The sequence below is a fragment of the Pelmatolapia mariae genome, linkage group LG9 (assembly GCF_036321145.2).
Source record: "Pelmatolapia mariae isolate MD_Pm_ZW linkage group LG9, Pm_UMD_F_2, whole genome shotgun sequence".
NCBI lineage: Eukaryota > Metazoa > Chordata > Actinopteri > Cichliformes > Cichlidae > Pelmatolapia > Pelmatolapia mariae.
In genome coordinates this window covers 17,075,886-17,101,120 of record NC_086235.1, presented here as the reverse complement: position 1 = coordinate 17,101,120, position 25,235 = coordinate 17,075,886, and the positions used below count along the sequence as shown (strand labels likewise).

The 25,235-nt window shown below is 40.0% G+C and overlaps 1 protein-coding gene across 1 annotated transcript in view; it reads left to right on the top strand.

Annotated features, from left to right (window-relative positions):
* Positions 1-24,861, top strand: part of malrd1 (MAM and LDL receptor class A domain containing 1) — a 69,735-nt gene extending 44,874 nt beyond the window's left edge. Inside the window, exons 22-34 of the mRNA XM_063483205.1 lie at positions 5,447-5,627; positions 9,052-9,180; positions 9,288-9,449; positions 11,973-12,130; positions 14,721-14,922; positions 15,473-15,751; positions 18,369-18,494; positions 20,306-20,372; positions 22,733-22,824; positions 22,921-23,017; positions 23,121-23,206; positions 24,316-24,401; positions 24,507-24,861. Coding sequence (XP_063339275.1) covers positions 5,447-5,627; positions 9,052-9,180; positions 9,288-9,449; positions 11,973-12,130; positions 14,721-14,922; positions 15,473-15,751; positions 18,369-18,494; positions 20,306-20,372; positions 22,733-22,824; positions 22,921-23,017; positions 23,121-23,206; positions 24,316-24,401; positions 24,507-24,605 — 1,764 coding nt within the window. The 3' untranslated portion in view covers positions 24,606-24,861. The remainder of the gene's footprint in view (positions 1-5,446; positions 5,628-9,051; positions 9,181-9,287; positions 9,450-11,972; positions 12,131-14,720; positions 14,923-15,472; positions 15,752-18,368; positions 18,495-20,305; positions 20,373-22,732; positions 22,825-22,920; positions 23,018-23,120; positions 23,207-24,315; positions 24,402-24,506) is intronic.
* Positions 24,862-25,235: the final 374 nt, after the last annotated feature.

Genomic DNA, 25,235 nt, shown 5'->3' with positions numbered 1-25,235 from the left:
GAGTTGCTCTATTGGATTTAGGACAGTCAATGGTATCAATGCCTTCATCCTCTGGGAACTGCCTGCATACTCTCACCACATGAGGCCTGGCATTGTTGTGCACCAAGAGGAACCCAGGACCCATTGTACCAGCGTAGGGTGTTACAGCTTGTGCAAGCATTTTATCCTGATATCTAATTGCAGTTAGGGTGCTATTGCCTAGCCTGTAGAGGTCTGTGTGCACCTCTGTTTCTCATTGTTTGGTCAAAGGCAATCACACCAGTGGCCTGGTGGAGATCATTTTGTAGCTTTAGCAGTGCTCATCCTGTTCTTTCTTGCACAATGAAGCAGATAACAGTCCCGCTAATTAGTTAATGACCTATATAGACCTGTAGTAACTGCTAGTCTCCATGCTTCTGAGACTGAACTGGGAAATACAAAAAAACCTTTTGGCAATGACACATGTTGATGTGCAGTCCTGGAGGAGTTGGCCTACCTGTGCAATCTATGTAGGGTCCAGGTATCGCCTCGTGCTACCAGTGACTGGCCACTGACCTTAGCTAAATGTAATGGGAAAAAAAGTAGATACCCATTTTAAAGCTTTGTACATATGGAAGTGAGAACTACTGAGAATTTAATGTATAATTTTCTATTTAAAAAAAAGTAAAGCTGGTGTAGGCAACATTTTTGGCATCACTGTACAAAAAAAAATTACTTATGGTACAAGAATTCAGAACAGATTTGAGCCCTGCACTATGAACTGGGATATATTTCTCTTAGCTAAACATAAATAGACTAAAGCTAAACATTTTAACCTGAGAGAAAGGTTTGAATCCGGTTTGAAGCCAAAGGCATGAAGTTACTGTGTGAAGCACTTGCATAATCTAGTTTGCTTCCTAGTGGGCGGGGCTTAGAGGGAGGCGGAAGCTACAGAAGGAGAGTCCCCTGTTTACAAAGTCGGACCTTTTCTTCTTAATTTTTGCCTTGTGCAGCTTTAAAGTTTTAACATTTGCAACTTTGTAAGGGGTCAGAGATGAGATGGTGCAATTAAAGTTTGGTGAAAAAAATAAAGTCTGGAACAGAATTAAAACAGAAATGGGATTATGCTAACGAAGGACGGAGGAAATATTAAGATAATAACTTTGCTCAAATTTGCTAAAACAGAAATCCTTTTTTTTGTTTTTAGGAGACAAGATTATATGGATAACTTTTTAGCATCTACATGAAAATAATGTAATTCGTATTTTTCGTTATACCCCATTTCCTTGGCTGTCTCAGCAGTATAAAAGTTTCATCTTGGAGAGATGCACTCTTCCTCTTTTCATGGAAGAAATATTTTACTTTCCCTGCCATGTATTTTTCATAATAGGCTGTTTGTTTGCCTTACTGACTGATGCGTTTTGAGTCAGCCTACCATAACGATGACAGCAAAATTACTACATAGCTAGCTATTTGCTCATTAATATAGTTATATATGGTGTTGTGGGTTCAGATGCAGCCTGCGATTATGGTGAGCCAAACATCTGCCGGTCAGCCACAGAGAGGACGTTCTACTCGAGTAAAATATAGCATGATGAGGCTAATCATTTGTGCGTGTTTCTCGTCACGGAAACAATATGCAAATCTGTCCCTGGTGAAACATGGAAATATTTTTTTAAGTAAGGAAAGACTGAGTGTAAAAAAACCCAAAAAACTTGAATGTGATTTGACTAAAAGGTAAGTTGACAGAAAACAGCTGCCAGCAGTTTCATAAAATGAAAAAGCCATGAATACAAATTGGATTTTAGTTTTGTGGAACATTCAGTATACGGTTAAGACGTCAAGGATTTCACAGTTTCAATAAAAGAAGCTTTTTGTTGCGAGCACAACTTTGTTTCTTTCTTCTGTTTCTTGCCCTCCTGACTTTTACTGAGGGATAATAAAAAGAAATTATGCAAATGTGTATCCTCTCTTCACTTTGAGCAAACCGAATTGGCGGCTTGCGCTGCCTTGACTGCAAGCTCAGGAAATGAAGCTTCAAATTGATCGAATAAATGCCTCGACTGATATGCCACCCAGGCATCAAATGTGAGCTACGTATGCCTGTAACGCGCGCTCGTCACTCGCTCTCTGGCTGCTTTTATGGATTGGGCCTTTACTCCGTGGCATAAATCTGGATAAGTCCTGCTGTAACGCTGCCTATTAATGTACGCTCTACTCTCACAGTAACAAGATTATTTCAAGCCAGGGCTTCACTGGCATAAAGAGAGAAGACAGTCTGTGCAAGCCTCACCCAAGGGTGCATTTTAATAGGCTTTCCAACCGCAGAGTAGAAAGTGACATTGCTTGTCCTCTGCGTTTGAGTATATTACACCAGGTTTCCTTTCACTGCAGTCGAGCCTCTGGTCACATATTGCCACCTCAAGTGCAGCATATATGCTGCTTTATTTTGTTAGGGGTAGTGTTTATTTCACACTCCTGCGACTCATTCCCACTGCAGCACTGCCCTTAAAACTGAATTAATTATGTGAAGCTATAGACCTGCAGTTTTCCCATCACCTTTACAAAGAGCAGAGGACAAGGAAGCCGTCATAAATTATTAGAGTTACAGCAGTATTAATATCAGACTCGTGAGCTTCTGCAGAATAGGTAGTTAAATCTATATGCACCCCCATTAATGCTCTTCTCCGTACTGACCTGAACCTAAGATTGAGTTTCAACTATAACTGATATCCTTGATGCAGAACAAAGCAGAATATACAATACTATGCAAAAGGCTTTATATATATATATATATATATATATAGAAATTATTCTAGGAAAATGGGAACCATTTATTCAAGGACTGTATTCTTCATGGTGTGGAGTGTTTCCTAATATAGCCAATGACTAACAGCTCTTCTGGATTCATCTTGTTGGTGAAAAATACAATTTTATCTATTCCAAACTGGGTTATTTTTGGCATTTTTCAAAGATTTAGCTGAAAAATAAAGAAAACTAATTATATGTTTTCATGGTTGCTGTAACAAAGTGCCTAAAAATACCAAAAATTGGTTCTTTGCTAAGTTGTGTATACATAATACTGATTCATCCCTTTGAATCCCCTTTGAATGATTCATCAGGTCAGTGTTAAGTGGCTCAACAAACAAATAAAAAACATCCATCCATCCATCCATCTTCTTCCGTTTATCCGGGGCCGGTTCGTGGGTGCAGCAGCCTAAGCAGAGAAGCCCAGACCTCCCTCTCCCCAGCCACCTCCTCCAGCTTGTCCACGGGAACACCAAGGCGTTTCCAACCTCAACTGGTTCCTTTTGATGTGAAGGAGCAGCGGCTCTACTCTGAGCCCCTCCCGGATGGCTGAACTTCTCACCCTATCTCTAAGGGAGAGTCCAGCCGCCCTTCGGAGGAAGCTCATTTCTGCCGCTTTTATCCACAATCTCGTTCTTTCGGTCACTTTTGGTGAGGATAGGGATGTAGATCGACCGGTAAATTGAGAGCTTCGCTTTTACACTTAGCTCTCTCTTCACCATGACCTTGGGGAGGTTCAAGGACTGGACTGAAAAGGAGTAAAAAAGTAGATCAAAGAAAAAGAGAAACTTTGAAAGACCTTCGGAAGGTCTGGAGAAGTACTGCTATATAAGTTTTGCTCAGTACCTTATAGATGTTTGGGTATTTTTCTCAAAAGTTGTACAAAGTCAGTCTTGATCCATACTGGCTCAGTTTGCCAACAATTAGCTGCCATTTCTTACACTTCATTCTTATTCTTGGCTCAATGCTTTTGCAGGTCTAACCCCATCAGAGACTCTTCAGCTACACCAACTCCAAGCGGTTCCACATTCTTTCAATAAAAAAGTTTTAAAAGTGGCCATGTGCTGCTATTTATTGTAGATGGGCGAGTTATTCAGACACGCTGTTGCCAACCTAAACACTTATACCACATCCCTGATGACTTTACACAGTTTGAAAACATTTCTGATAAACCAAGCATGTCATTTTTGTCTTGCTAGCCCACAGAAGCGTTCTGCTAAGCGGTCTGTTTTGCTTCATTCTGGTCCCGTTATTGAAAACAGAAAAGGTTTCAGCTAAAATCGAGTGTGGCTGGTTAGACATGCAGTCAGGGATTTGTTTCATCCCCTTTGGCCAAACAAGGAGCAACAATGTAACCATTCATCCTCAAATGAAATACTCAAATAAAAAGAAAATCTTCCACAAGCGACATACAGATGCAGATATTTTATGGGAAGGTTTTCAGCTTTAAGGGTTTCGTGTTTGAACAAAGACGAGCATCACATTAGATTAACAAATTCAGGAAATGACCTGCAGTTCTTTACTGACGTGGATCATCTGCCATAAGTACAACATTGTAAACGGTAGCAAAGCACGGTGTTTTATGCACCACCGCTTCTATTTAAGTAAACATTTTTTCAGGGTGAACACAGATCACACTTCTTCCTTAACCCACACAGGACCATCGTCCCCACAGTTAATGATCCCAAAGACTTCAGGTAGTTCTATCATTTTATTACATAATCTAGGTGAGAAATCTTTAAATAAATAATCCCAAACATTCATTTTTTTACTCATCTTTAATTATACTTTGCTACTTTATTTGTCTTTGTTGGCTTGACCGGAGCATGCAACAACAATTTGAAGACTTGTACTCTTGTTGATACTTTTTGTCTTGATTTATTTATTCTTTAGTTTTCAAAAAAAGGCCTCGAGTTTTGTTTTTTTCTTCAATCCACTTCATCTAACATTCAGCATTACTTTTTTAAATCTGTGTATGTAGAGTACGGTTCTGTTTTATCTCATCTGAACTACACTATTGTTAAAATTTCATTGCATTTTCTACTACCTTCACCATCACCTCACTAGATCCTGTTACTCTTATGCCCAAAGTATTTTAATATGAAGTGATAGAGCTTTATAAAAGTCCCATTGATGCTTTTGACATGACAATAAAAACCAGCGATGAGATGCCGGCTCGTGAAAAGGCACATCCACCAAACCCAAAGTCAAATTTGCTGTTTCAAAGCTGTATTAGTCATGATTTAGTGCCTGGCAAGTACCATGGGAAAAGGCATAGCGGGCTTACAGAGGAATAGACGTCAGTTTGTCTTTTAATATGTTCCATATGTGACATGAGAGAAATCCATTACCATACTCACATTTAAAGCAGGGTTTAAATGTGAGTCGCAGGTCTCAAGGCGGGGGACTTATTACTACAATGTTATGCTAATGCTAATGAGAGTTTAATGACTTCTCTTAGATGGCATTCGCTTTTTCTCAGCAGCAGCACCGTCCACATATCTGACTCAGCACGTTTTGACCAAGAAGTTCTTCACTCTCAACATGAGGCTTAAAGCTTGAAAAATCTTTTTCTGACAGTAATGACTGCTGTAGCTCTTTGAAATGAGACTGCAGCCCCATAGTATGTGAAATGCTACCACATGAGCCTCTTTTTGTTCATCGCTGCTCTTCTCCACAGATGGAGAATAATTTAAAGGAGGTGTGGAATCAAACGGGACATCAGGGCAATAAGTGGAACCGAGCAGAGATCCCCCTGAGGAAGCTCAGGAACTTTGAAGTCATATTTGAGGTGGTGCGCCTAAAGGACGTGAGCGGTGGAGCGGCCTTAGATGACCTGGAGTACATAGACTGTGCCCCAAGTAGGTAGCATGCACAAACAGTACACAACAAGTTTTGCATATAGACTGGACTACAATAAAATAATTATGAAAAGTACTATGAAGGCAAATTTCAGGTGAAATTGGGTCACTGTAAGCCCATGTTTCATGATTTTGCTCCAAACGATTGTTTGGTCAATATTATTATGATTACATGTCATTTTTAAAGTTTTTTTTTCATTTATCTTTGTATTAGTGCATTTTTAATAGTGGAGTGGAACCGAAGGCAGTGCCACAGACTTTTTTCTAAATTCTTAATCATGTGAGTTCTGGGGATGGCATTGTAACTGTGTCCTTCACTTGATCTTCCACTTTAGGGTATGAAATATAACAATAACTGAATGGACTGCTATGAAAACTGATGCAGACATTCATGGTTCTTAGAAAATAAATGAGGAAACTCTTAGAAAACCATGATTTTTTCTTGTGTACATGTATAAATCTGCCATGGATCACTATTAGGACCTCACTTAAATAATCTGATAATAATGTACATTTTAAAAAAGCTATTGATTATATAACGCTTCTGAACACTAATTTAAAATGGGTTGAATCAGCATCAAAGCATTTGTGGACTTTAATAAAAATGTAAAAGTTGTAGTAATGTAAAAATGAAATGACATAGTTATGTCAATTAAATGCCTGCATACAATTATGAACATTCAAGCAGGCATTTATTTTTTTTAATTAAATAGGGGTTTTTTTAAAGATGCTTTTGGCAGATATATGGAAAATGATTGACAACCAGCAAATTCTAGCATGTTTAAATTGCATGTTGCTGTTAGCATTTAGCTTAAAACAAGCGACCCGGAGAAGTGATTTGGGTATTTCTTTTGTTATTGCAGTTAATTTAAAAAAATGAAGTTAAACACAAAAAAACATAATAGGTTAAATACATATAATGGTGTATATGTAAACAAAGTAAAATTGTTTTATGATTATTCTTATTATTAAAACAAATATCTTAAAAAGGAAAAAAAAAACTTAACTGAAATGCAATAAAATAAAATTAGTGAATTTGTGAATTTTAATTAGAAGTAAACCATTTCAAAATTGGCTAAGCAAAAACACAATTTAACCGAATAAAAAAACGACCATGGATTCTTGCATCAATGACAAAAGACAAGGTGAGAAATTTTGTGACCAATTATTAGGCACAAAGCAACGGGCAAAGACAGAATTGTGTTAAAAGCTGCACAGTCAAAAGAAAGTAACACACACCTTTACCGTTGATGGCAGCACACATCTGATAAGCTTATTGTCACAACATTTGTTCCCATTGAGAATCACGTTATTTTTTGCCACTTATAGTCATGATCAAAAAGTTGGAAGTGCTGCGTAAAGTCTTCTCCAGCAGATCCCAAAGATTTTGAGCGGGATTATGGTGTGAACTATGTGACAGCCAATCCATGTGTGAAAATGATGTCTCATGCTCCTTAAACCACTCTTTCACAACTTGAGCCCGGTGAATCCTGGTATATCCATCCTGGAATATACCGCTGTCATCAGGGAAGAAAAAAATTCATTGATGGTAAAAATGTTTGACTCTGTCTTCTTTTAGTCAGCTGACCTCATTTTTGGGAAACATAATGTTCCTGAATCTAAACCTCCAATGTCATCGACGGCTCTTATTACTTTTTTTACTTAGTTAAATCTAGTTGGGCTGGACAGCGTATTTATATCACATATTATTTATGTACATCTATCTGCATCTGCAATTTTAAATGGTATAGTTTACAAGTAATTTACTAATTAACTGTGAATTGCAGCCAGCAAAGGTAAATGATAAATAACGCAAAAAAGGACTTACACATATTTTCATCCATGGCTGAAATATTTTTAAAACAGAATGAAACTGCAGGCAGTATCGTAGGTGAGCAGAGGAGATAGGAAGGGTCTTTAAATTTCATTGTCCTAAAAAGAGGAGCAGTGGAGAGGAAAAGTTTTAAAAGCCAGAAATCTCACCACCTGGTAAAGTAATCACAGGCTCGCTGGCGCTCGGCAAACCCCTGCACATATATTACCGTCGCTTTGTGCACAGTGGCAGTGCAAATCTTTCTTATTGCTTCTTAAATTTAAAAAGCAGCTTTAATTCAACTAAACTTTTAAAAGCATGAGGAAAATGTCTTTTATTAACTTTGTGTTCATAGCGGCGCATGTTTGCTGAAGTCAGGAGAATAGCCTTAAACTTGCCTTTAAAAGAAGCTGGACCCATGAATCAGTCTCTTTGTAAATGTGAGATTAAAGTAAAGCAATGCATGATGTAAACCCGCACCAACTCAGGTGCCTTAACACAACAAAATAAATAATTCCAACAGTTAGAGTGGTTGAGAAAATAAAAACTAAAAAAGATTTCAGCCTGAATTTCACAAAGTGGATTAAATTGTTTTCAGTTTCTCTCTAGCCTTCCTCTCTGCTTTCGTTTTATCAAAGTATTCTTCCAATAAGCTTCATAAGCGCGATATAACTATGCTGTGAAATTATTTTATGATCTTTCCAGCTGATAGTTTGGAGTATGAAATTGATTCTGTCGCCGGCACACTCAGAGAAAAAGAAAGGCAGAACTGGTGGGTCTCGAAGCGAGAGGAGAGTTTGATTTTCTTCGGGACGACAGTCGCTGACAGATGCCGTTTGATATTTATGTTTGAGACAGATGTTGTACATTAAACAGGACCTGGCACAAGGCTGGGCACCAGGGGGGATGTTTCCTGCTCTGCCGACCCTTTTCCATCTCCATCTCCAGTGCACACGTATAAACAAACACACACGGGAGAACATAAACACTGACCTACAGATCTAAGCGGAGGCATAGATCAAAACAGACTGCAGACACACAAGCAGACAAATTGTCTGTCCAAAGCCAAATGACACAGACAGACAACTTCCATCAACTTTGAGTGCTCGCTAAAATGGATTTTCAGTTTATTATATGATGGGTTTTAACCCCACTGACCTCCCGGAATGAAATTCAACTCTTTCCTCATTTCACTCATCATTTAATGTCGCTGCCTTTGAAGTTTAGCTGTGCACACACACACACATCTGCACAGACGTGGATAATGTGTGTGCGTGTGTGTGTGTGTGCGTGCTGTCTGTGATCCACCTGATCTGTTTTCCTTGCTCTCTGTTCCATCTCAAACAAGGCGGTGCAGGAGGAAGGGGGCTTTGATTTCTCTGACAGGCCTTTGTCTGCTTTTGTTTACCTTCTTCTCCGCTGCTGTTCTTTGGTGCTGAGCACAGGAAGTCTGTGTTTTATTAATAAATTGTTCATCACAGCATTTTATTTAATGTCAGATTTCATTTGTCTGGATTAGAAAATGGAGTGAAGTTCTTCTCAAATGGGGATGAAATTGTTGAGGAATAATAGAAATTATGATTATTCATTATAATTATCTGTATGTTTTAGCCACTGTGGAGGCCGTTGGTTGTCCTGCGCCCACAGATTTTGTGTGTCGCAGCGGCCACTGCATTGAGTCCCACCTGGTGTGCGACGGCAAGGCCGACTGTGCTGATGAATCGGATGAAGCCGACTGCGGTGAGTAGAAATGATAAATAGGTCCCTTCTTGGAGAGCAGAAGGACAACTTTGAATCAGGACTGCAAACTCTTTCCTTTCATCTTTCAATTTATTTCTTTCTGGCAGACAAAATAATTAGCTCGCCAGGTGCTTGTAGCTTCAACATGGAGGGAGACCAGTGGAAAGAGAGATGCCAACTTTCTCAAGACCCTGATGATGACTTTGATTGGAGGATTGGTTCCAGTACTGAGACACCAGGGGCTGGACCTATCACCGACCACAGCCAAGGTCTGCAGCTGCTCTCTGCTAAAATCTTACCAAAAATATGACCATACAAAACAAGAAAAATGTGCTTTTACTTCTGTTTTTCTTTTCTCAAAGTAAGTGGAGGGTTTTTATTTTGGCTTTTTGTGTGGTTGGCTGAAATAAGGTCTGAGATTAGCACAATGTTTTGTTCTACGGCATAAAATACATAAGGAAGTACTCCACTAGTGTATTTTGAAGTTCTTTTATGTAACCCACAGAAGGTGCTCACTAACCAACTACACAAAAGTTGTTCCATTTATGCTTCGAGGTTCATAAAAGTAGAGTTTTTGAGCATCACCTTACTGAACAAATAATGTATCATAAACTGATTTTCCCTGAGTCTATAGAAAAGCCCGCTGAGGGGTAGTTTTATTCTGTTTTCCTCATGTCTGGGTTTGTCTGAAAAAATCCTCCATCCTTGTGTCACTTACATGATACCCAGAATTACAATATGAGCATCTTCTGATCTGATGCTTTTGCCAGCCTCCTAGTTTGTTCCTGTTAATAACACTGGCAGAAAAAACAAACAATTTCTCAAAATTAGGAGCAGACAACATCTGCATTCTCCTGACACCCTCCATGTTTTCAGCTCTCTGGCAGCGCCTTTGTAATTACAACTTGACAGCTGGAAAATAGGACTGTGTGACACCGACATGAAGGCAGGGTTAAAAATACTTCCTGATCAATATCAGTCTGAGTCAAACTGAGCTTAACAGCATTCCTGCTTATCATATGAAGCAAAGCTGCTTCAAATATCGTTTTTTAAACTGATTAATTGAAAGGTAACGACACTCTGGCTACAATTACCCACATCTATGCGAAGTAATGTTAATCAAAATTTCCGTATGACTTCAAGGCATCAATAACTCACCAGCTGAAAATACATTTGTTGACTACACCTGCTCAACTGCTTATTAATGCAAATATCTAATCAGCCAATCACATTTCAGCAACTCAGTGCATTTATGTATTCAGGCGTGGTTAAGACGCGAAGTGATTTAAATGACTTTCAATGCAGCATGATTGCTGGAGATAGATGAGCTGTTCTGAGGATTTCAGAAAATATCCATTGAACGTCAGTTCTTTGGAAGAAAATGACTTGTACCAGCTCAGTGATGTTTGAGGTGATAGGAAGGCAACAGTAACTCAAATAACCTCTCGTTACAACCAAGGTATGCAGAAGAGCATTTCTGAACATTCAATATGTCAAACCTTGAAGCAGATGGGCTACAGCAGCAGAAGAGCACACTGTGTGCCACAAAAGTCTACTATTAATATTAACTTGTATACTGATATGCTGTTACCCTGGGATTAAATCAGTTATTGCTGTATGTGAGCAAGTTTAAATATGAGTGATTTCCCACTGGTAAATATACACTTTAGCATCTGTCCAAGATTAAACTGGAACTCTCCCTCTCCTCCATCCCCTTGTGCACAGATGTGCACGAGTGCAAGTCCACAGATCTGTCTGCCACAGCACAGTTAGCAACTATTGTTTCTGAAGACATGAGCAACATAAAATTGTACCAATTGCTCACTCCTGTCTCAGGCTGTGTAAGGGGTAGAGAAAATGAGCGAATGACTTCTCCAAGCACGCCCTTTTTATTTAAGGCCCTGAATGATGATAGACCAGTTTGAACGGAGGACGACGAGCAGCATGAGTGGAGCGCACGGGTGAAAACTGTTAAGGAGAAAGTAAGGAGGTAAAGAAACACACACATAGCAGCTATTTCGTCCCTGCATGCCACATGAGAACCATAAAGCTGAGGACAAAGCAGCATTTTTCATGGGTGACAGTGCACTCAATGAACCAGCTGTTCTCTTCTGAGTTGCAGCTGTAACTCCACCTTGTACTGGCTGTCACTAGGTTGCTATTCCTGATCGGTCATTTGAGGTTATTGATCGGAAGGATGAATGATGGGCTGAATGGACTCGTGATCTTACAGCTTAAAAACACATGGACAAAGGCATGACTCTGCAAATATCCTGTCGTTATAGGATCAGGTAATGGAGCACATGCGTGTACACGTTCTTGGAAAGCGAGCTCTGCCTGGATAGATGCACAGACTTTGTTTTGACTTTTATGCTTTGATTCACTGCAGCGGAATCTGTGTTGTGGGTGTGAGCAGGTTTTTTTGTGCACTGTGGATTGTGATGGCCTTAAATCCCCCTTAACTCATGTGGAAAACTCCCACTTTGTTCTGGCACTGCGCACATGCTGTCTCATCTCCAAGCCTAGCCGAGCTGAAGAAGCTCTCTGCAGCTTTTGGCTGCAGGATACATTTAACGACAGCCTTCCTCCGTCTAAATATCGTGCATATTTGAACCAGCAGAATAAGGTTATTGGATTTCTTTCCTGCAGCAAAGCTGAAATTTGATGGTTGAGCTGGGTTTGGCTGTGGCTTTGCTTTTGCCATTTCAGCTTCATCGTTCATCGCACTGAGATATTACTCATGCCTTACATAAATGTGCTGCAATTGTAAAGTACTGCATTTATCTCCAAAGGTGGTGGAGGGAACTTCCTGTATATAAACTCAGCCACTCAGCGCGAGGGCGATGTTGCCAAGGTGACAACCAGGAGTCCGTTTCCTGCCAGCATGGGCCTGTGTCACCTGCGCTTCTGGTTCTTCATGCATGGTTCTGATAGGATGGGAACATTGAAGGTGACCTCATCTCAGACAAATTTCTCTTCTGTTTGCTGCTTTTGGGCATCAGGCTTCTTTTTTTTTAACTGTCACCTGCTAAGAAATGATCCAAAATGAAGGCTTAATTTGGATTTGTCAGAGATTTCTTTCCTCTTTTACTCAGCTTATCAACATATTTTGCTCTGCTTACTGTCAGTCACCTGATACCCAAAGGAGGGAATGAAAGTCTTCCTTCCTGCAAATAATCCATCAAAGCATGTCAGCTTACAAACGTCATTATCATATCAGTCTTTTCATGTCTTTTTTAGGTCTCTTTGTTAAATGGGTTAATTTCAAAACAACAAACAATAAGCATTTGCTAAAAACCCTAATTAGACACGAAGTGTACTCCATGCATAGCCACAGATTCATGTAGATAATCTACATGAATTATAAACAAAACTACTCAAAAACTCACAGCTCTAAATTATGCATAAATTACTGTATTGCTAGTCAAACACAACTATTAAACCTTCAGAGTTTCCACTTTTGAAATAAGCCATCAGAAAGTATTGTAAGGAAGGATATTCTAGGGTACTTTAATTGAGTTTTTCCATTTCGTGCTTCTTTTTGCTTCTGTTCCACTACACCTCTGATATTGAAAAGTGTATTTTTAAATTGAAACTCAACTAAACAAAGGAATACTCTCCCATAAAAGTCTGTTTTAAGAGACGATACAAAGGAGGTCAGTGATTCAGCTGACCTGATTTCCTCAAGCAGACTGTTGGAGAAGCCTTGACTGAACATGCTTTGTATGCTTTAGTTTTCAGCCAGACCTCTGGAGCACAAAACAGACCACTGCCTGAGGACCTTAAAGTGCAGTGTGTGTATAAGAGATCAGAGATGTAGCTGGAAAAGAGGCCGTGCAGGTCTTTGTACTAATCAATAAAATCTTAAAATACATTTTAAAAGATGATGTCATGGTGTTTTTAGTTTTGGATCAAAGTTTGGCAGCCAAGTTTTGTAAGTGTACAAAGACAAACGTCTCTCCATCTTTACAAGTTAATGTTAAATTAAGGTATGTTAAATAAAGCTAACAGTAAAGTGCCTTAAACCTGTCTTTTTTATTGACGAGCAGGTAGCAACTGCTTTGGTTTTGTATATGTGTGTGTAGCTGTGTTCCAAGTTGTTAGTTAGTTGTTTAATAAAACAATTTTAAAATTATGCTCCTATCTAGAGTAATTTAACGATGATTAAGCAGCATGTGACTTTGTAGTCAAGGCACTACCCTATGAGAGTTAGTGTCCTCAGTTTCTCAGCCAGATCCATCACTCACTTATTTCATTCCATTTAAAATTTTAAAGAATAAGAAAAAATAAAGCAAAATAACATAAGATGACAGTAGCCAAATAACTCAGATTAAAGTTTCAAATCAGAACCTCATAAATAAGTTAGGCTCCAGTCACACAGTCCTTAAGTTAGCGACTGATTGGCGACCCCCTGGAAACCATCAATCGCTAGGGGAGAAGGTTGTATTTCCTGACCGGTTGGCAATTGGTTGTCCGATGCTGGTCTCAGTTGTCATGTGAAACTGGTCACAAAGAAATATGGAGTGCTCCAATGGAAACCTCCTCTCAGTTGCTGTGGTTGCTAGCAGTTTGTGAAGATTATCTGTAGTTTGTTAACAGAAAAGCACTACTTTTACTCAGAGAGCCAACATTTTCCAGCTTATGCCATACTTTTTCCAAGTTTCACTACAGCTCCATAGTTAGTTTGTGAGTGTTTGCAGAAAAGTCTTCCCTGAAAACAACCAGCAATCTGCCAACAACCACTTGTTAAATGATAGGAGAATATGCATTTAACCCTAACAACCCTTTTTGTATTATTGTTGGGTCTTACCTCACAATATAAAACTGCTGTTGTGATTTGGCGCTATATAAATAAAATTGAATTGAACCAGAGGATGGTTCAATTCCATTTTCAAGAGGATGGCCTATGACTGGAGCCTAAGCTAGCTGCAGTGAGAGAAGTACAAATAATCTGGAGTTTTTTGATGCAGCACACTTTTTGAGACCAATTTTACCTGGCAACAGCTAGCAACCTCCAGCAATCACTTGCCAACCAGTTGGGGAATACAGTTTTTTCCCTTGTGACCAGAGGTTTTTAGAGGTTTGCAGACTGGTCTTAAGACCTGTGTGACTGAGGCCCTCGGTAACATCACAGTGGCTACAGACATCTTTTACGTACAGTCTATGCTCCTTATATGTTACATGTAAATGCATAAAATATGACACACGGAAACACTGACGCTTTATAGTGCTTCTATTACTAGTACTCCAATTGTTTATGCAGTTGTGTTTTTCTACACTGCAGGGTTACTGGTTTTATTTAAGCAAAGAATGCACATACTTCTATTGCATGTAACGGTGATGTGTAAACACCCTGTCACCACTGAAGGAAAAATGTTTAAAGACTGAAAAAGTAACTTGTTTATGTTGTTTGTTTGATTAATAATAGAAAATAAATTTTGTTTTTATCTGGAATTTATATGGTGAGGATACACGGTCTCACTCAAACATATTGTTACACATCAAGTGGAAATGTCACTTTGTGCACCTGACCTCACCAGGTCTTTACTGTTGGACCCAGCGGTACCCGTCTGTTGATGTGGGCAGCCACTGGAAACCACGGCAGACAGTGGACATACGCTAATGTCATCGTGTCCAGCACGGTACCCTTCAGAGTGACCTTTGAGGCCCAGGTGGGTGGAGACATGTGGACAGACATCGCACTGGATGACATTTCCTACACCGCAGAGTGTATAGTTGGAGGTAAAGACCTGAAAGTTTTTCGCCTTCTTTGCCCTTCTATTTAGTTTTTCCTTATTTCCTATCCTTCTAGCACCATTCGCATTTTTCATTTCATTTCCTCCAGTTTTCACATTCTCCCATTTCCCAATTTTTCCCTCACATTTCCTGTCCTCCAACATCTATGCTCCGCTCCTCAGTTTCCATATAAATAGTGTGAACCCTCGGGGAAAGTGTAGTGAGTTAATGGAGCCTGTTGCCCTGTAGGTCCATATGAATTCAATGCAGAGAATGGGTCAATGCCGAGGGACAGCATGGAGGGCAATGGGGAGGAAAAGCAATTACATTTATATTGTGTTGTTTCCTCACCCTCACCATTCTGTCCTCCCATCACCCCAAACTGTTTCTTTCACTGGCTTTCTGACGAAGCCTCTGTGGTCTCAAAAAAACCATTAACATACTTTCAAAAACAATCCTGGGATTTATCAATGGGGCATTTTTACTGTATTTGACTGAAAATCAAGTTTATTTAACCCTTTTGCATGCATCTCTCCACTGTGATTTTCCACCTCAGAACCTGTGACTCCTCAGCCACTGACATGTGGTGTGAACCAGTTTCAGTGTGCATACTCCTTCCAGTGTATCCCAGAGAGCTGGTTGTGTGACACGGAGCCCGACTGTGCTGATAAGTCTGATGAAGAGCATTGTCCCACTGTTGTACCCGGAACTCTTCCTCCTCAGGGCCTTTGTCCTCTTGGTTATTTTCAGTGTTCAGATCATAACTGCCTCCCATCCATAATGCGCTGCGATGGAGTCGTTGACTGTCCCACAGGAGAGGATGAATACAGCTGCCGTAAGTTAGCACCTCTTCATTTTTCACTGAGGACGAATGGCTGGAAAACTGAAGTGCACTTCTAGCAAAAAAGGAAATAATTGGCAGTTTTACCCATATTTAGACAAGATCCCATGAATTAATGTTTAATAAGTAACAGATGAGATGAAAACCTCTCGCAAATTCCCCTAAACATGTTTCTGATAGAGCTTAATAGTTCAAAAAATCACACGTTTACCAAAAACAACTTCTGGATAATCCACGAACCTCACTGTGAACTGCTTTCACTGGAACTACTGTCCACTGAATAAATAGTCCCTTTAAACTGTTCACAGCTTGTGCTGTAATGACAATGACTGTTTTCTCAGTTTCATCATCCAGTGTCATCATCCAATGTAACATCTTTGAGATTTTTAAAAACAGGTACAATATAAAAAGTGTTGGGATAAAATAAGGATCAAAAATAAAATAAGAAGTTATCACATTTTCCATTAAATTTCCATCTTAGTGTCGTGGGCAGCACCTTGATGCAGTGGTTAGTCCTGTCAGCTTTGTGGCTTTGTGTTTGAACCATCTTGGGCTCTTCCTGTGTTTAGTTTGCCTACGTGGGTTTTCTTTGGGTCCTCTGGTTTCCTCCAAGAGTCTAAAGCAATATGTCTCATTTGCGGCATGCTCCACTTCAAAAGCTGAAAAAGTTCACACACACACCCCCTCCCCCCTCCAGTTTTATCTACAGTACTGTGCAAAATTCTTCAGCCACCCCTCATTTCTTTATATTTAGGAAAATGGGAAATGGTCACAGATTTACTGAAATATCTGCAAACATACATGGAAATGCAAAATATAGGACAAAAATAGAGTTTGTAAGAGTCTAACAAGCTTTAAGGCAGTATTTTGTATGACCACCTTTATTCTTCCTAACAGGCTGACCTCTCTCAGACAAGATTTCTTGTAGTTTCTTTAAGTAATCTTCAGGAATAGTTCTCTAGACTTCTTGAAATACATTTAAAACTCTTCTTTGTAAGTTTCTGCCTTTTGTCCTGTTCTCCATCAAGATGACCTCACACTGCTTTATTAACGTTGAGGTCTGTTCTGGGGAAGCCAATCCATGATCGATACTGTTCCACTGTGTGTTTTTTACTGCATTAGCTGTGCATTTGGGGTCATTGTCCTGCTGAAAAATGAAACTGTTGCTAATCAGACATGTTGGATCAAATATCTGTGCTAACTTTCTGCCTTTATGAGTTCTTAGTTTTGACAAGATCCTCAAGACCACTGACTGAAGTGCAGCCCTAAACCATGATAGAGATACCTTCTTCTGACTTCCTCCTTATATGTTGACAATTATTTAAATTAGGAAGTTCAATGATGCTGATTTTCAGTCCAGTTCTTGTGTAATTTGGCATACCTCAGCTTTTTTTTTTCCCCACTTCACTTCCTTAAAAATGGTTAGGAAAAAAAGTTAGAAAAACTCAATTTAAAATGTGTGAAAAAGCAGCCAATGTCCAGAAAAAATGTAAAGACCTTTAGAAAGCTTACAACATTATTGCTCTAGACCACTTTAAAAATGAAAAGTCTGGCTTCTTTGAAGCTAAATGTAAAGAAATGAGGGGTGACACAATTCTTGTGCATATTTTTTCCAGTATTTTTCCCCTAAATACTTTGCTCACATCCCACCTGCACAGGTGCCATGCCCAGACCAGTACGGGCCTGCCCAGCAGTTTGAGAACCACTGGTCTGAAGACGTGCATGCTCATGTGCTTATAGGTCATATGTGTGGATGTGAGCTATATAGAGTGCATACAGTGAAGTATGAATGAATGTGTTGCTTGTGGTGAACACTTCGAGTCATCAGTAAGAGCAAAAAAAAAAGTTTTTTATTTCTACTGGTCAGTTTGTAATGTTTTAATTTAGATGTGCTCACACAAGTAAAATATTTGTAGTCTTTGCTGGTTCCACGTACTGTATGTGATATTATGTTGTACCAAAGGTAAAGGTTTACTGGTGCTATACTTACTTCTTACTTAAACAGAGCAGGTTATAGTGAGTACATTCTGCATACAGATTAAAGACCCCGTTTAATCATTTTTTATTTAGTTTTTAGCACCATAGGTTGAATTTCAGTCACCTCATCTGCACTGGGGTAAACGCAGTAATCGAAGATGTATAACAGGATGTGAGTGAGGATCACTGTGGGTACTATGAAGGCCTGTTGAGTTGCTGGTGTGTGTCCTTCTATTTAAAGTCAGTTGGTCTCAGTCCATGCTTTTAAATCCCAACACTCTCAGTGAACTACTTGATTATTTTTAGTGTGTGTTACATTTATATGGGCCTTGGTTAGTGTTTGTTGTGTTAAAATATGTTCCTTCGATAAAGTGAATTTGACTGTGTATTTGATTGACAGCATTAGTTGTACGGAGCCTGTCGATACAGTTTATATCTAAGAAGAAATGAAAGTTTTGGGAGTTAGAAGCTGGACTTTTTGAATATTTGTGCAATTGCTTGCAGAATATCTCCTTAAAATGCTTTAAAAAGGCAGTGAGCAGTGCAGTTCTCCTACTGTAATTACGATACACTCATTATAGTCTGTGAATTGTAACACTCACCCCTCTTCATATTTCCTCATTTTTTCCACCAGCTTGGCTCCAGTGTAAGCTGGGAGAACTGGTGTGTGAAAGTTCGCCTAGCTGTATCCCATTTCAGAGTCGTTGTGACCATTTTGTCGACTGCCTGCCATTCCACTCAGATGAATCCAGCTGCCATGGTAACATGCTTTTATTACCTTACCCTTTTTCCCATTAACTGTAGCCCTGTTGTATGATTTCCTGACATGTCGCAGGTTGCACTTACTCTAAAGTGTAATTTCTACCACCTCTGTGTCACGTCTGTCTGTGCATTTAGCTGTGATCAAATGTCTCTACTTTCATTAGTCACTTCATGCTTTAATTTAGCTTCTTTTAAAGCTTTGATGTCAATCACTGTGACATTTACTTCCAATGTGCTGTTACATCTCAATTTGCTTTGATTCGAATGACACATCTTTTTTTTGTATCCATTTACAAAAAAGTAATCTTTTAAAGTATTTCACATTTAATTTAGCACATACCTTTGCCTTTTTTCTCTATATATTGCCCTCTCATGAGTCAGTTTTCCCTTAAGTGCTTCCAGTACTTCACTCATATTTGCCCATTTCGAGGGACTCTCAGGACGTTTTCAGGTCTGGCTGTTTAGTCTTCAAAGCACACCTTACGGTGTTACTGCAAGCTGCCAAAATGTGATCCATTAAAACCTCTGCTTTCCTGCATCTTTGAGAAATAAGCCCAAACCTCCCATTCAGCCTGCATTTGCTGCCAAGCCAAAGTCACTTTATCAAGGGCTGAGCAGCACTTCAGGGTTTCATAATGGTATTTCCAGCATGATGATTATTTAAAAGGCAACCCTAATAACCCTCATCCAACCTATGGAGGCAGGAGCAGTCATCATCAGATAGATTAGGTGGGCGAGGGGAAAAAAGCATGCTAAAGTGGTTTAATCTTCACGGCTATGCAACATTTTTCATTACATTTTAAATAACAGATAAATAACAGATTCTCCATCTGGTGACTGATCCCAAAGGGGCCGATCATCCAATCTGGTCGTATAAGGAGCAACCATAAAGCTGCAATTCAGTCACTAAAAATCATAAAACGCACCTTATTTAAACTGGTTGGATAAGTTGTCACTTTGTGCACCTTTGGCCTACTTCCAACCAAGCTGCTCTTTTCATTTCACTCCCATTCTGACCACTCGCACTTGTGGGACTCCTCTTTCACCATGGACATCGGTACAGATGAGAATTAGTCATTCAGCTATGACTCAGAGACCAAACGGCTATTTTAAGTCAAAGATTCCTCAGTGTTCAACACAAAAGACATTTCCAAAACAGTTTTACTGTAATGTTCTGACACAACTAAGGGAAGACACTGGCCACATTAATGACATGCACTGTGGTGGAAAGCAAATTGAAAAGACTGGAGTATTTTAGATATGCCAGCACAGTCTTGGCTCAACACCAGACGTGACGTTGGTGCTTCCTTCAGATAAAAATCACGTGGGCAACTTTATTTATCGCAGCCACAAGAAGAACAAGAAAGATGGCACTTAGGGATCACTCTCTTTCTCTGATGCACCTTGAAAAAACCTAAACACACATAAGAACTCCAAGATGTTTGGAGTGACCTTGTGACCTTGAATAATTGACACATGAACTAAAAGCAAATGGTTGTCTGACATTTACTAGTAAATAAAAGCCATCGGTGTCTTTATTTTTGAAACCATACTCACTTTAAGTGGCTGGAATGCATGGTCTCTTAACTGCTCATGCTCTCTGCAGAGGTTAATGGATGACGCTCAGCAGTGCACTCCCCCTCCCCCCCAACAACATAACTGACGGATTTCATCTTCTGAACAGCCACATGTTTCCTGTCAGATGAGGAGAGAAATGGTGGCTACTGACAGAGTCCAGTGAGGATTTGAGTACCCTGCCTTCTTCATACGACTTGTGGTGATGCTGCATTTTCTTTTCTTCATTTGCAGAATGTCCTCCGATGTATTGCATGTATCACAGCTCATGCCATGTGATGACACAGGGGCCTGTTTGCATGTAAGCTGAACTTCACCAAGACACACACACACACAAACATGCATCTATAAGCAGACTATTACACAAACTCAGTCACATTCATTAAGATGCACAAAAGAAAGATAAGTATCATGTCTGTTCTTCCCACTCCCCCTCTCATCCTTTATCTGTCTGTGAGAGCTCTAAAACATGGAAATCCCATCAGTCTTGTTTCTTTCCTTGGAAAAGACACGCTCCGTGAAGCATGTGGGAATCTGCTTATCCCCTGCAGATTAACCTGCCAGCATAATACAGCCGTCTACCTTTCAAAAACACATTCAAGACAGACACTCTGTTGGAGGTTTTTTTTTTTTATTAAGCCCGTGAATCTAGCTGTCTGCATCAGCAGCTTGGAATGTCTGCAATGAGATTTTTCATTATAAAAGAAAGAATGCAATTATAAGACTTGGTGCTGGATCTGCTAACATCACTATGCACCAGTGAATCCTCTCTGGGAGATTCACATTTCCCCATTCTCTTCACCAAAGGTTAAATTCTCCAACACATGAATGTGAATCATGCAGCGGGGTAGATACACCTTCCCTAAAGTCCCATAACTAAGTGCACGCCATGTCAACAATCCAATAAGTGTCACGTTATTGGGAAAGCAAGACATTCAATTGGAATTAAATTCCTGCATGATATGAATTTGTGATGGAAATCTCTTGTAAAGACAAAACTGAGAAACTGGATTAATCCAAATTTTGATTTTCAACTTCCTTTTAAACCATTTTTACAGGAAGGTGGAACTGCTGCACAAGAACTGCACACTTTGAATGCTAAATAGCCCATACTGGCTTGTCTGCTTCTTATCTAACTTGCAAAGATGAAAGCACGTCTTGTCGTGCACGTCCTGACAAAAAGCGAGCTGCTAATGTCGGTTTGTAGGCTCGGCGACACGCACAGAATATAAATATACCCGCAGGTATCAGTTCGGACAGGTTAGATGCTGGTGTGGTCTTTGCTTTTCAGTACTGCTAACAAGCTGTCTGCCCGTGACATGTGGGCACTACCGCAAATTTGTTTACTTTGTGTCCAATTTCACTGCCAGAGCTCAGCTGCTGTCAATCAAGTGCACCCACACGCCTGCCCAGCCAGCAAAAAGGAGAAGGGAGCATTTCATCTGTTTCTCCAGACACCTCTTCTTCCTTTTCCTTCCCTGCTTTCTGTCAAAAGATTTTTTTGTTCATGCTTTTTGTCTCAGAAATGCTGCCTCGTTCCCTCATTTAGTCCTCCTGTGTTTGATTCCCCTTTCCTATTCATGCCCCCGTCCAACATTCCTCAGTGCAGCGCCACCACCACCACCGCCTCCTCTCATTATGTAAGAGGACCTTACCACCGTCATTCACACTGCAGTGTGGTATGGACTTCCTGAAGCTGTTCCAGCATTGATAACAGCCCTGCTGTAGCAGAACTCATGGCCAGCACCTCTGGCTCAGTATTTGCCTCACGTTCCTCCACTCTGCTGAGCAGGATCCACCAGGGAACCATGCCAGGAGCAGCCCACTGCCACGGCTAGACAGTCGCACAATATGCACGCTGACCCCCTCTGAATGATAATGACTCAGTCTGGCTTCGCTGAGAGCTGTGTGTTTCGAATTAGAAGGTCAATGTTGCTCTGAAATCAAGCTGATACTGAACAGATGTTGACTTGGAGCAGAGTCTTAGATTTGAAAAAGAGGAACTTACTTTCTTTCCAGATGCAGCTCCACAGACCGGCCAAACTATTCGCAATTAGCCTGTGTTTCCATGCTTGATGTCCAGCAGATAAATCTTCCACATTTTGTCAAGATGGAAAAGACGCGTATGTTCAATAAGCTTAATAGAAACTGTCAGGATTATACTTCTTTTGTTTTAGTATTTGATTTTATTTAGCGTCAAAGTCTGAGGAGGTTTTTTTACATTATCCTGTTCTTACCAAAGTTTTGATCTATGTCTTTTTAATTAAGTGTTATATATATATGTGCATGTGCAGCTCATTAGTAATGGATGACAGTGCCACTAGTTGCTTCATTAAAGACAAGAAATATAAAGACATATTCAGCTATGCAGTGGTTCTTAAAGTGTAGCTCAGGGCCTCCAACCCAAAATCTGATTATAAAACATGTTATTGTGCTGAATTATTAAAAGAAAAGAGCATTTACACAGATGGAGATCATAAAACAACCATATTGTGTTCATTTATTCCTCTTATCTTTGGGCCAGTAGAGACTCACATTTGAGAAGCACATTTGAGTCAGACTCCTCATCATGTGATCACAAAAAGGTGCTACATAAAACAAGACATATGGTTTCAGTATCCATGTCTCATCTTCCGTTTGTTTTTCCTTGCGTGGTCACAGCTGTCAGCCGGGATGGACAGGAAACCGTTGCCATGTCAGAGAGAAACCATCCCTCTCCACGTCTTCGCCGAAACCAGAGGACACGCAGATGGGTAATAAAGAAGCCCACCTCTTCTCTCACCTCTATTAAAATGACTTGCCTGAGTGTAATTACTGCATCCTTACTTACCCCGTTAATGTCACTGCAGTTCCTGTGTACGTTGGCATCGGCATCGGGCTGCTGCTGCTCGTCCTCGGAGTCGCTGTGTGTGTTCTGGCTCTGTGCAAGAGAAAGTGCCACTTAATGTGAGTTGGAGCTGCATTCGTTCTGCTGTTTCACTGCTGATCCTTCGTGTAACGATTATGTTCATGATAAATGTGTTGATGAGTTTGTCTGCCGGCTCCACAGAAAGCCCAACCTGACGGACTACGGGGTGATGGATAACCCAAATTTTGACTGGAAAGCACAGGTCAGCAGACAGAAATGTCCAATCAGTCATGTTCAGAGTAACATTAAGTTTCTCAGCCACACAAATCAAATATTTCTACCATTGTTCTCACATTTGTTCAATAAGTGGATTTAATTTTAGAAGAAGTCAGAAGGTGCTCGCCAGAAGCCTTTCTGCAAAATTAGATTTTTGATTTAGGATTATTGATTTTGCAGTTTGTGTGTCGCTATGAGTTTGTATTTCTCCGAGTGTTGTATGTACACACTGTAGTGCCTATACAGCAGGTAGACACAATAACTGAACTATATAATCTGATCAAATGCAACAGCACAAGCTGCGATGCCAAAAATATCCAATTTAATCAAGGTCACATGATGAAAGGCTTTAGAAACTGCTTCTTCACTGGCTTGCATTACCTTACACGGGCGCTCATATTATTGTCTGCCCACTGTGTGTTTTGTTTCCTGCAATTTTGATCTCTGCTATTATTCCTGCTATCAATGAGAAAGAGCCAAGCGTAAGACATGATACAAGCACAGCTCTTCCATTTGGATAATGGAATGAGAGACACACACAAACACACTTTGTTCTTAGCTACACGGGCGTGTCACTGAGTAATACAAGTCAGAGTGGTGTTTCATTGCTCTGATGACTGTGGATTAAAACTTTGCTCTGTGCATGTGGCATGTTTGTAAGAGTTATAATTCATAAACACATAAACACAAATGAATGTGTGACCAGTTCACAAACCTTTCATGTCTAGATACAGTTTCGTGATCATTTTATGAACCATTTTTCGTCTTCATGTACACGAGAAAAGAGTTTATGTCGATGAATTCTAATCAGTACATTATTAAAGTGCATGTTGAATACACACAAGCACACAAAATGTGTTTAACTACACAGCATTGTAGCTCCAAACCAGTATATCCATGACAGATCCGCTTCAGCACTTACACAGCAGTGGAAACAGTCGGTGATTATTCCACCCCTGCAAGATGATGAAATATTTTATGGAGGTTAAAGTTGTAATTATGTACACATAACAAGGCAATTTGATTTTAATTGCGCTTGCATTTCATGCACTCTCGCACATTAAGCCTCATCTCATTTTAAACCCATGTACATGATTTTCGTTGCCTCAGGATGAAAGAGCGGGCGGCTGTCCCAGTGTGAACTCCACGAGGAGTGATGGTCACGGGCTTTCCATCAGTGTCTACCCCTGGAGGAAGGAGGTAGAGGTATGGTGTCTGTACACAGCCTTTTGGCGTTCACTCTAATTTCCTGTGCAGAAATCAGCACACAGGAAATGATTTGTCTTTTTTGGTGTGTATTCATCCATACAGGGTCTGAACTGGAAAGATGCCAAGCTGTCCTTCTCCAACCCCTTGTACCGTTACCCCCCTAATCATAATGAGCCTGACAGCAAAACCTCTGATGCATAAAAACAACGGACATCACATTTATTTTTTTTAAGATAATTTTTTGGGTAAATGTCAACTAAGAGCAACTAACAAAACCATCGAGATGCAGAAAACATGGAGACAAAGAGGATGGGCGCCTCATCAGTGGACCTTATGTATTCACACTGTGTTGAATTGTGCGTACACACTCTTGAAGAGTTCGTCTTGACCCACTGCACTCAAGTCCAGAGTGGGGCAGAGGATGCAAACGGTGACATGGATATATTTCACAATACCAGCTCGGCTTGACTTCATGTGATACTTACATGTTTAAATAAAGGTTTAAAGCCCACAGAATAATTGATTGTTCAATCTAAGACATGCACATAAATATGAATAAGCAGCACTGCGTATTTATCCACAGGAGTTCTGCTCTACGGACACCAAACTCTCTTGGTGAGACTTCAATGAGAAGATCAATAAGACTTACATATTGGCCCAATTAAAATAGTGGATAATGCCAGAGGCTTAACCTGACTTTAATGGTTAACATATCTGCTGCTTATCTGCTTAGTATAAAACGCAGGTTATTTCACTCATCATCTTTTGCTTATCTAGGCTTCAACCATCCAGTAATTCAGTGTTGTGGGATGGCTGGAGACTATCCCAGCT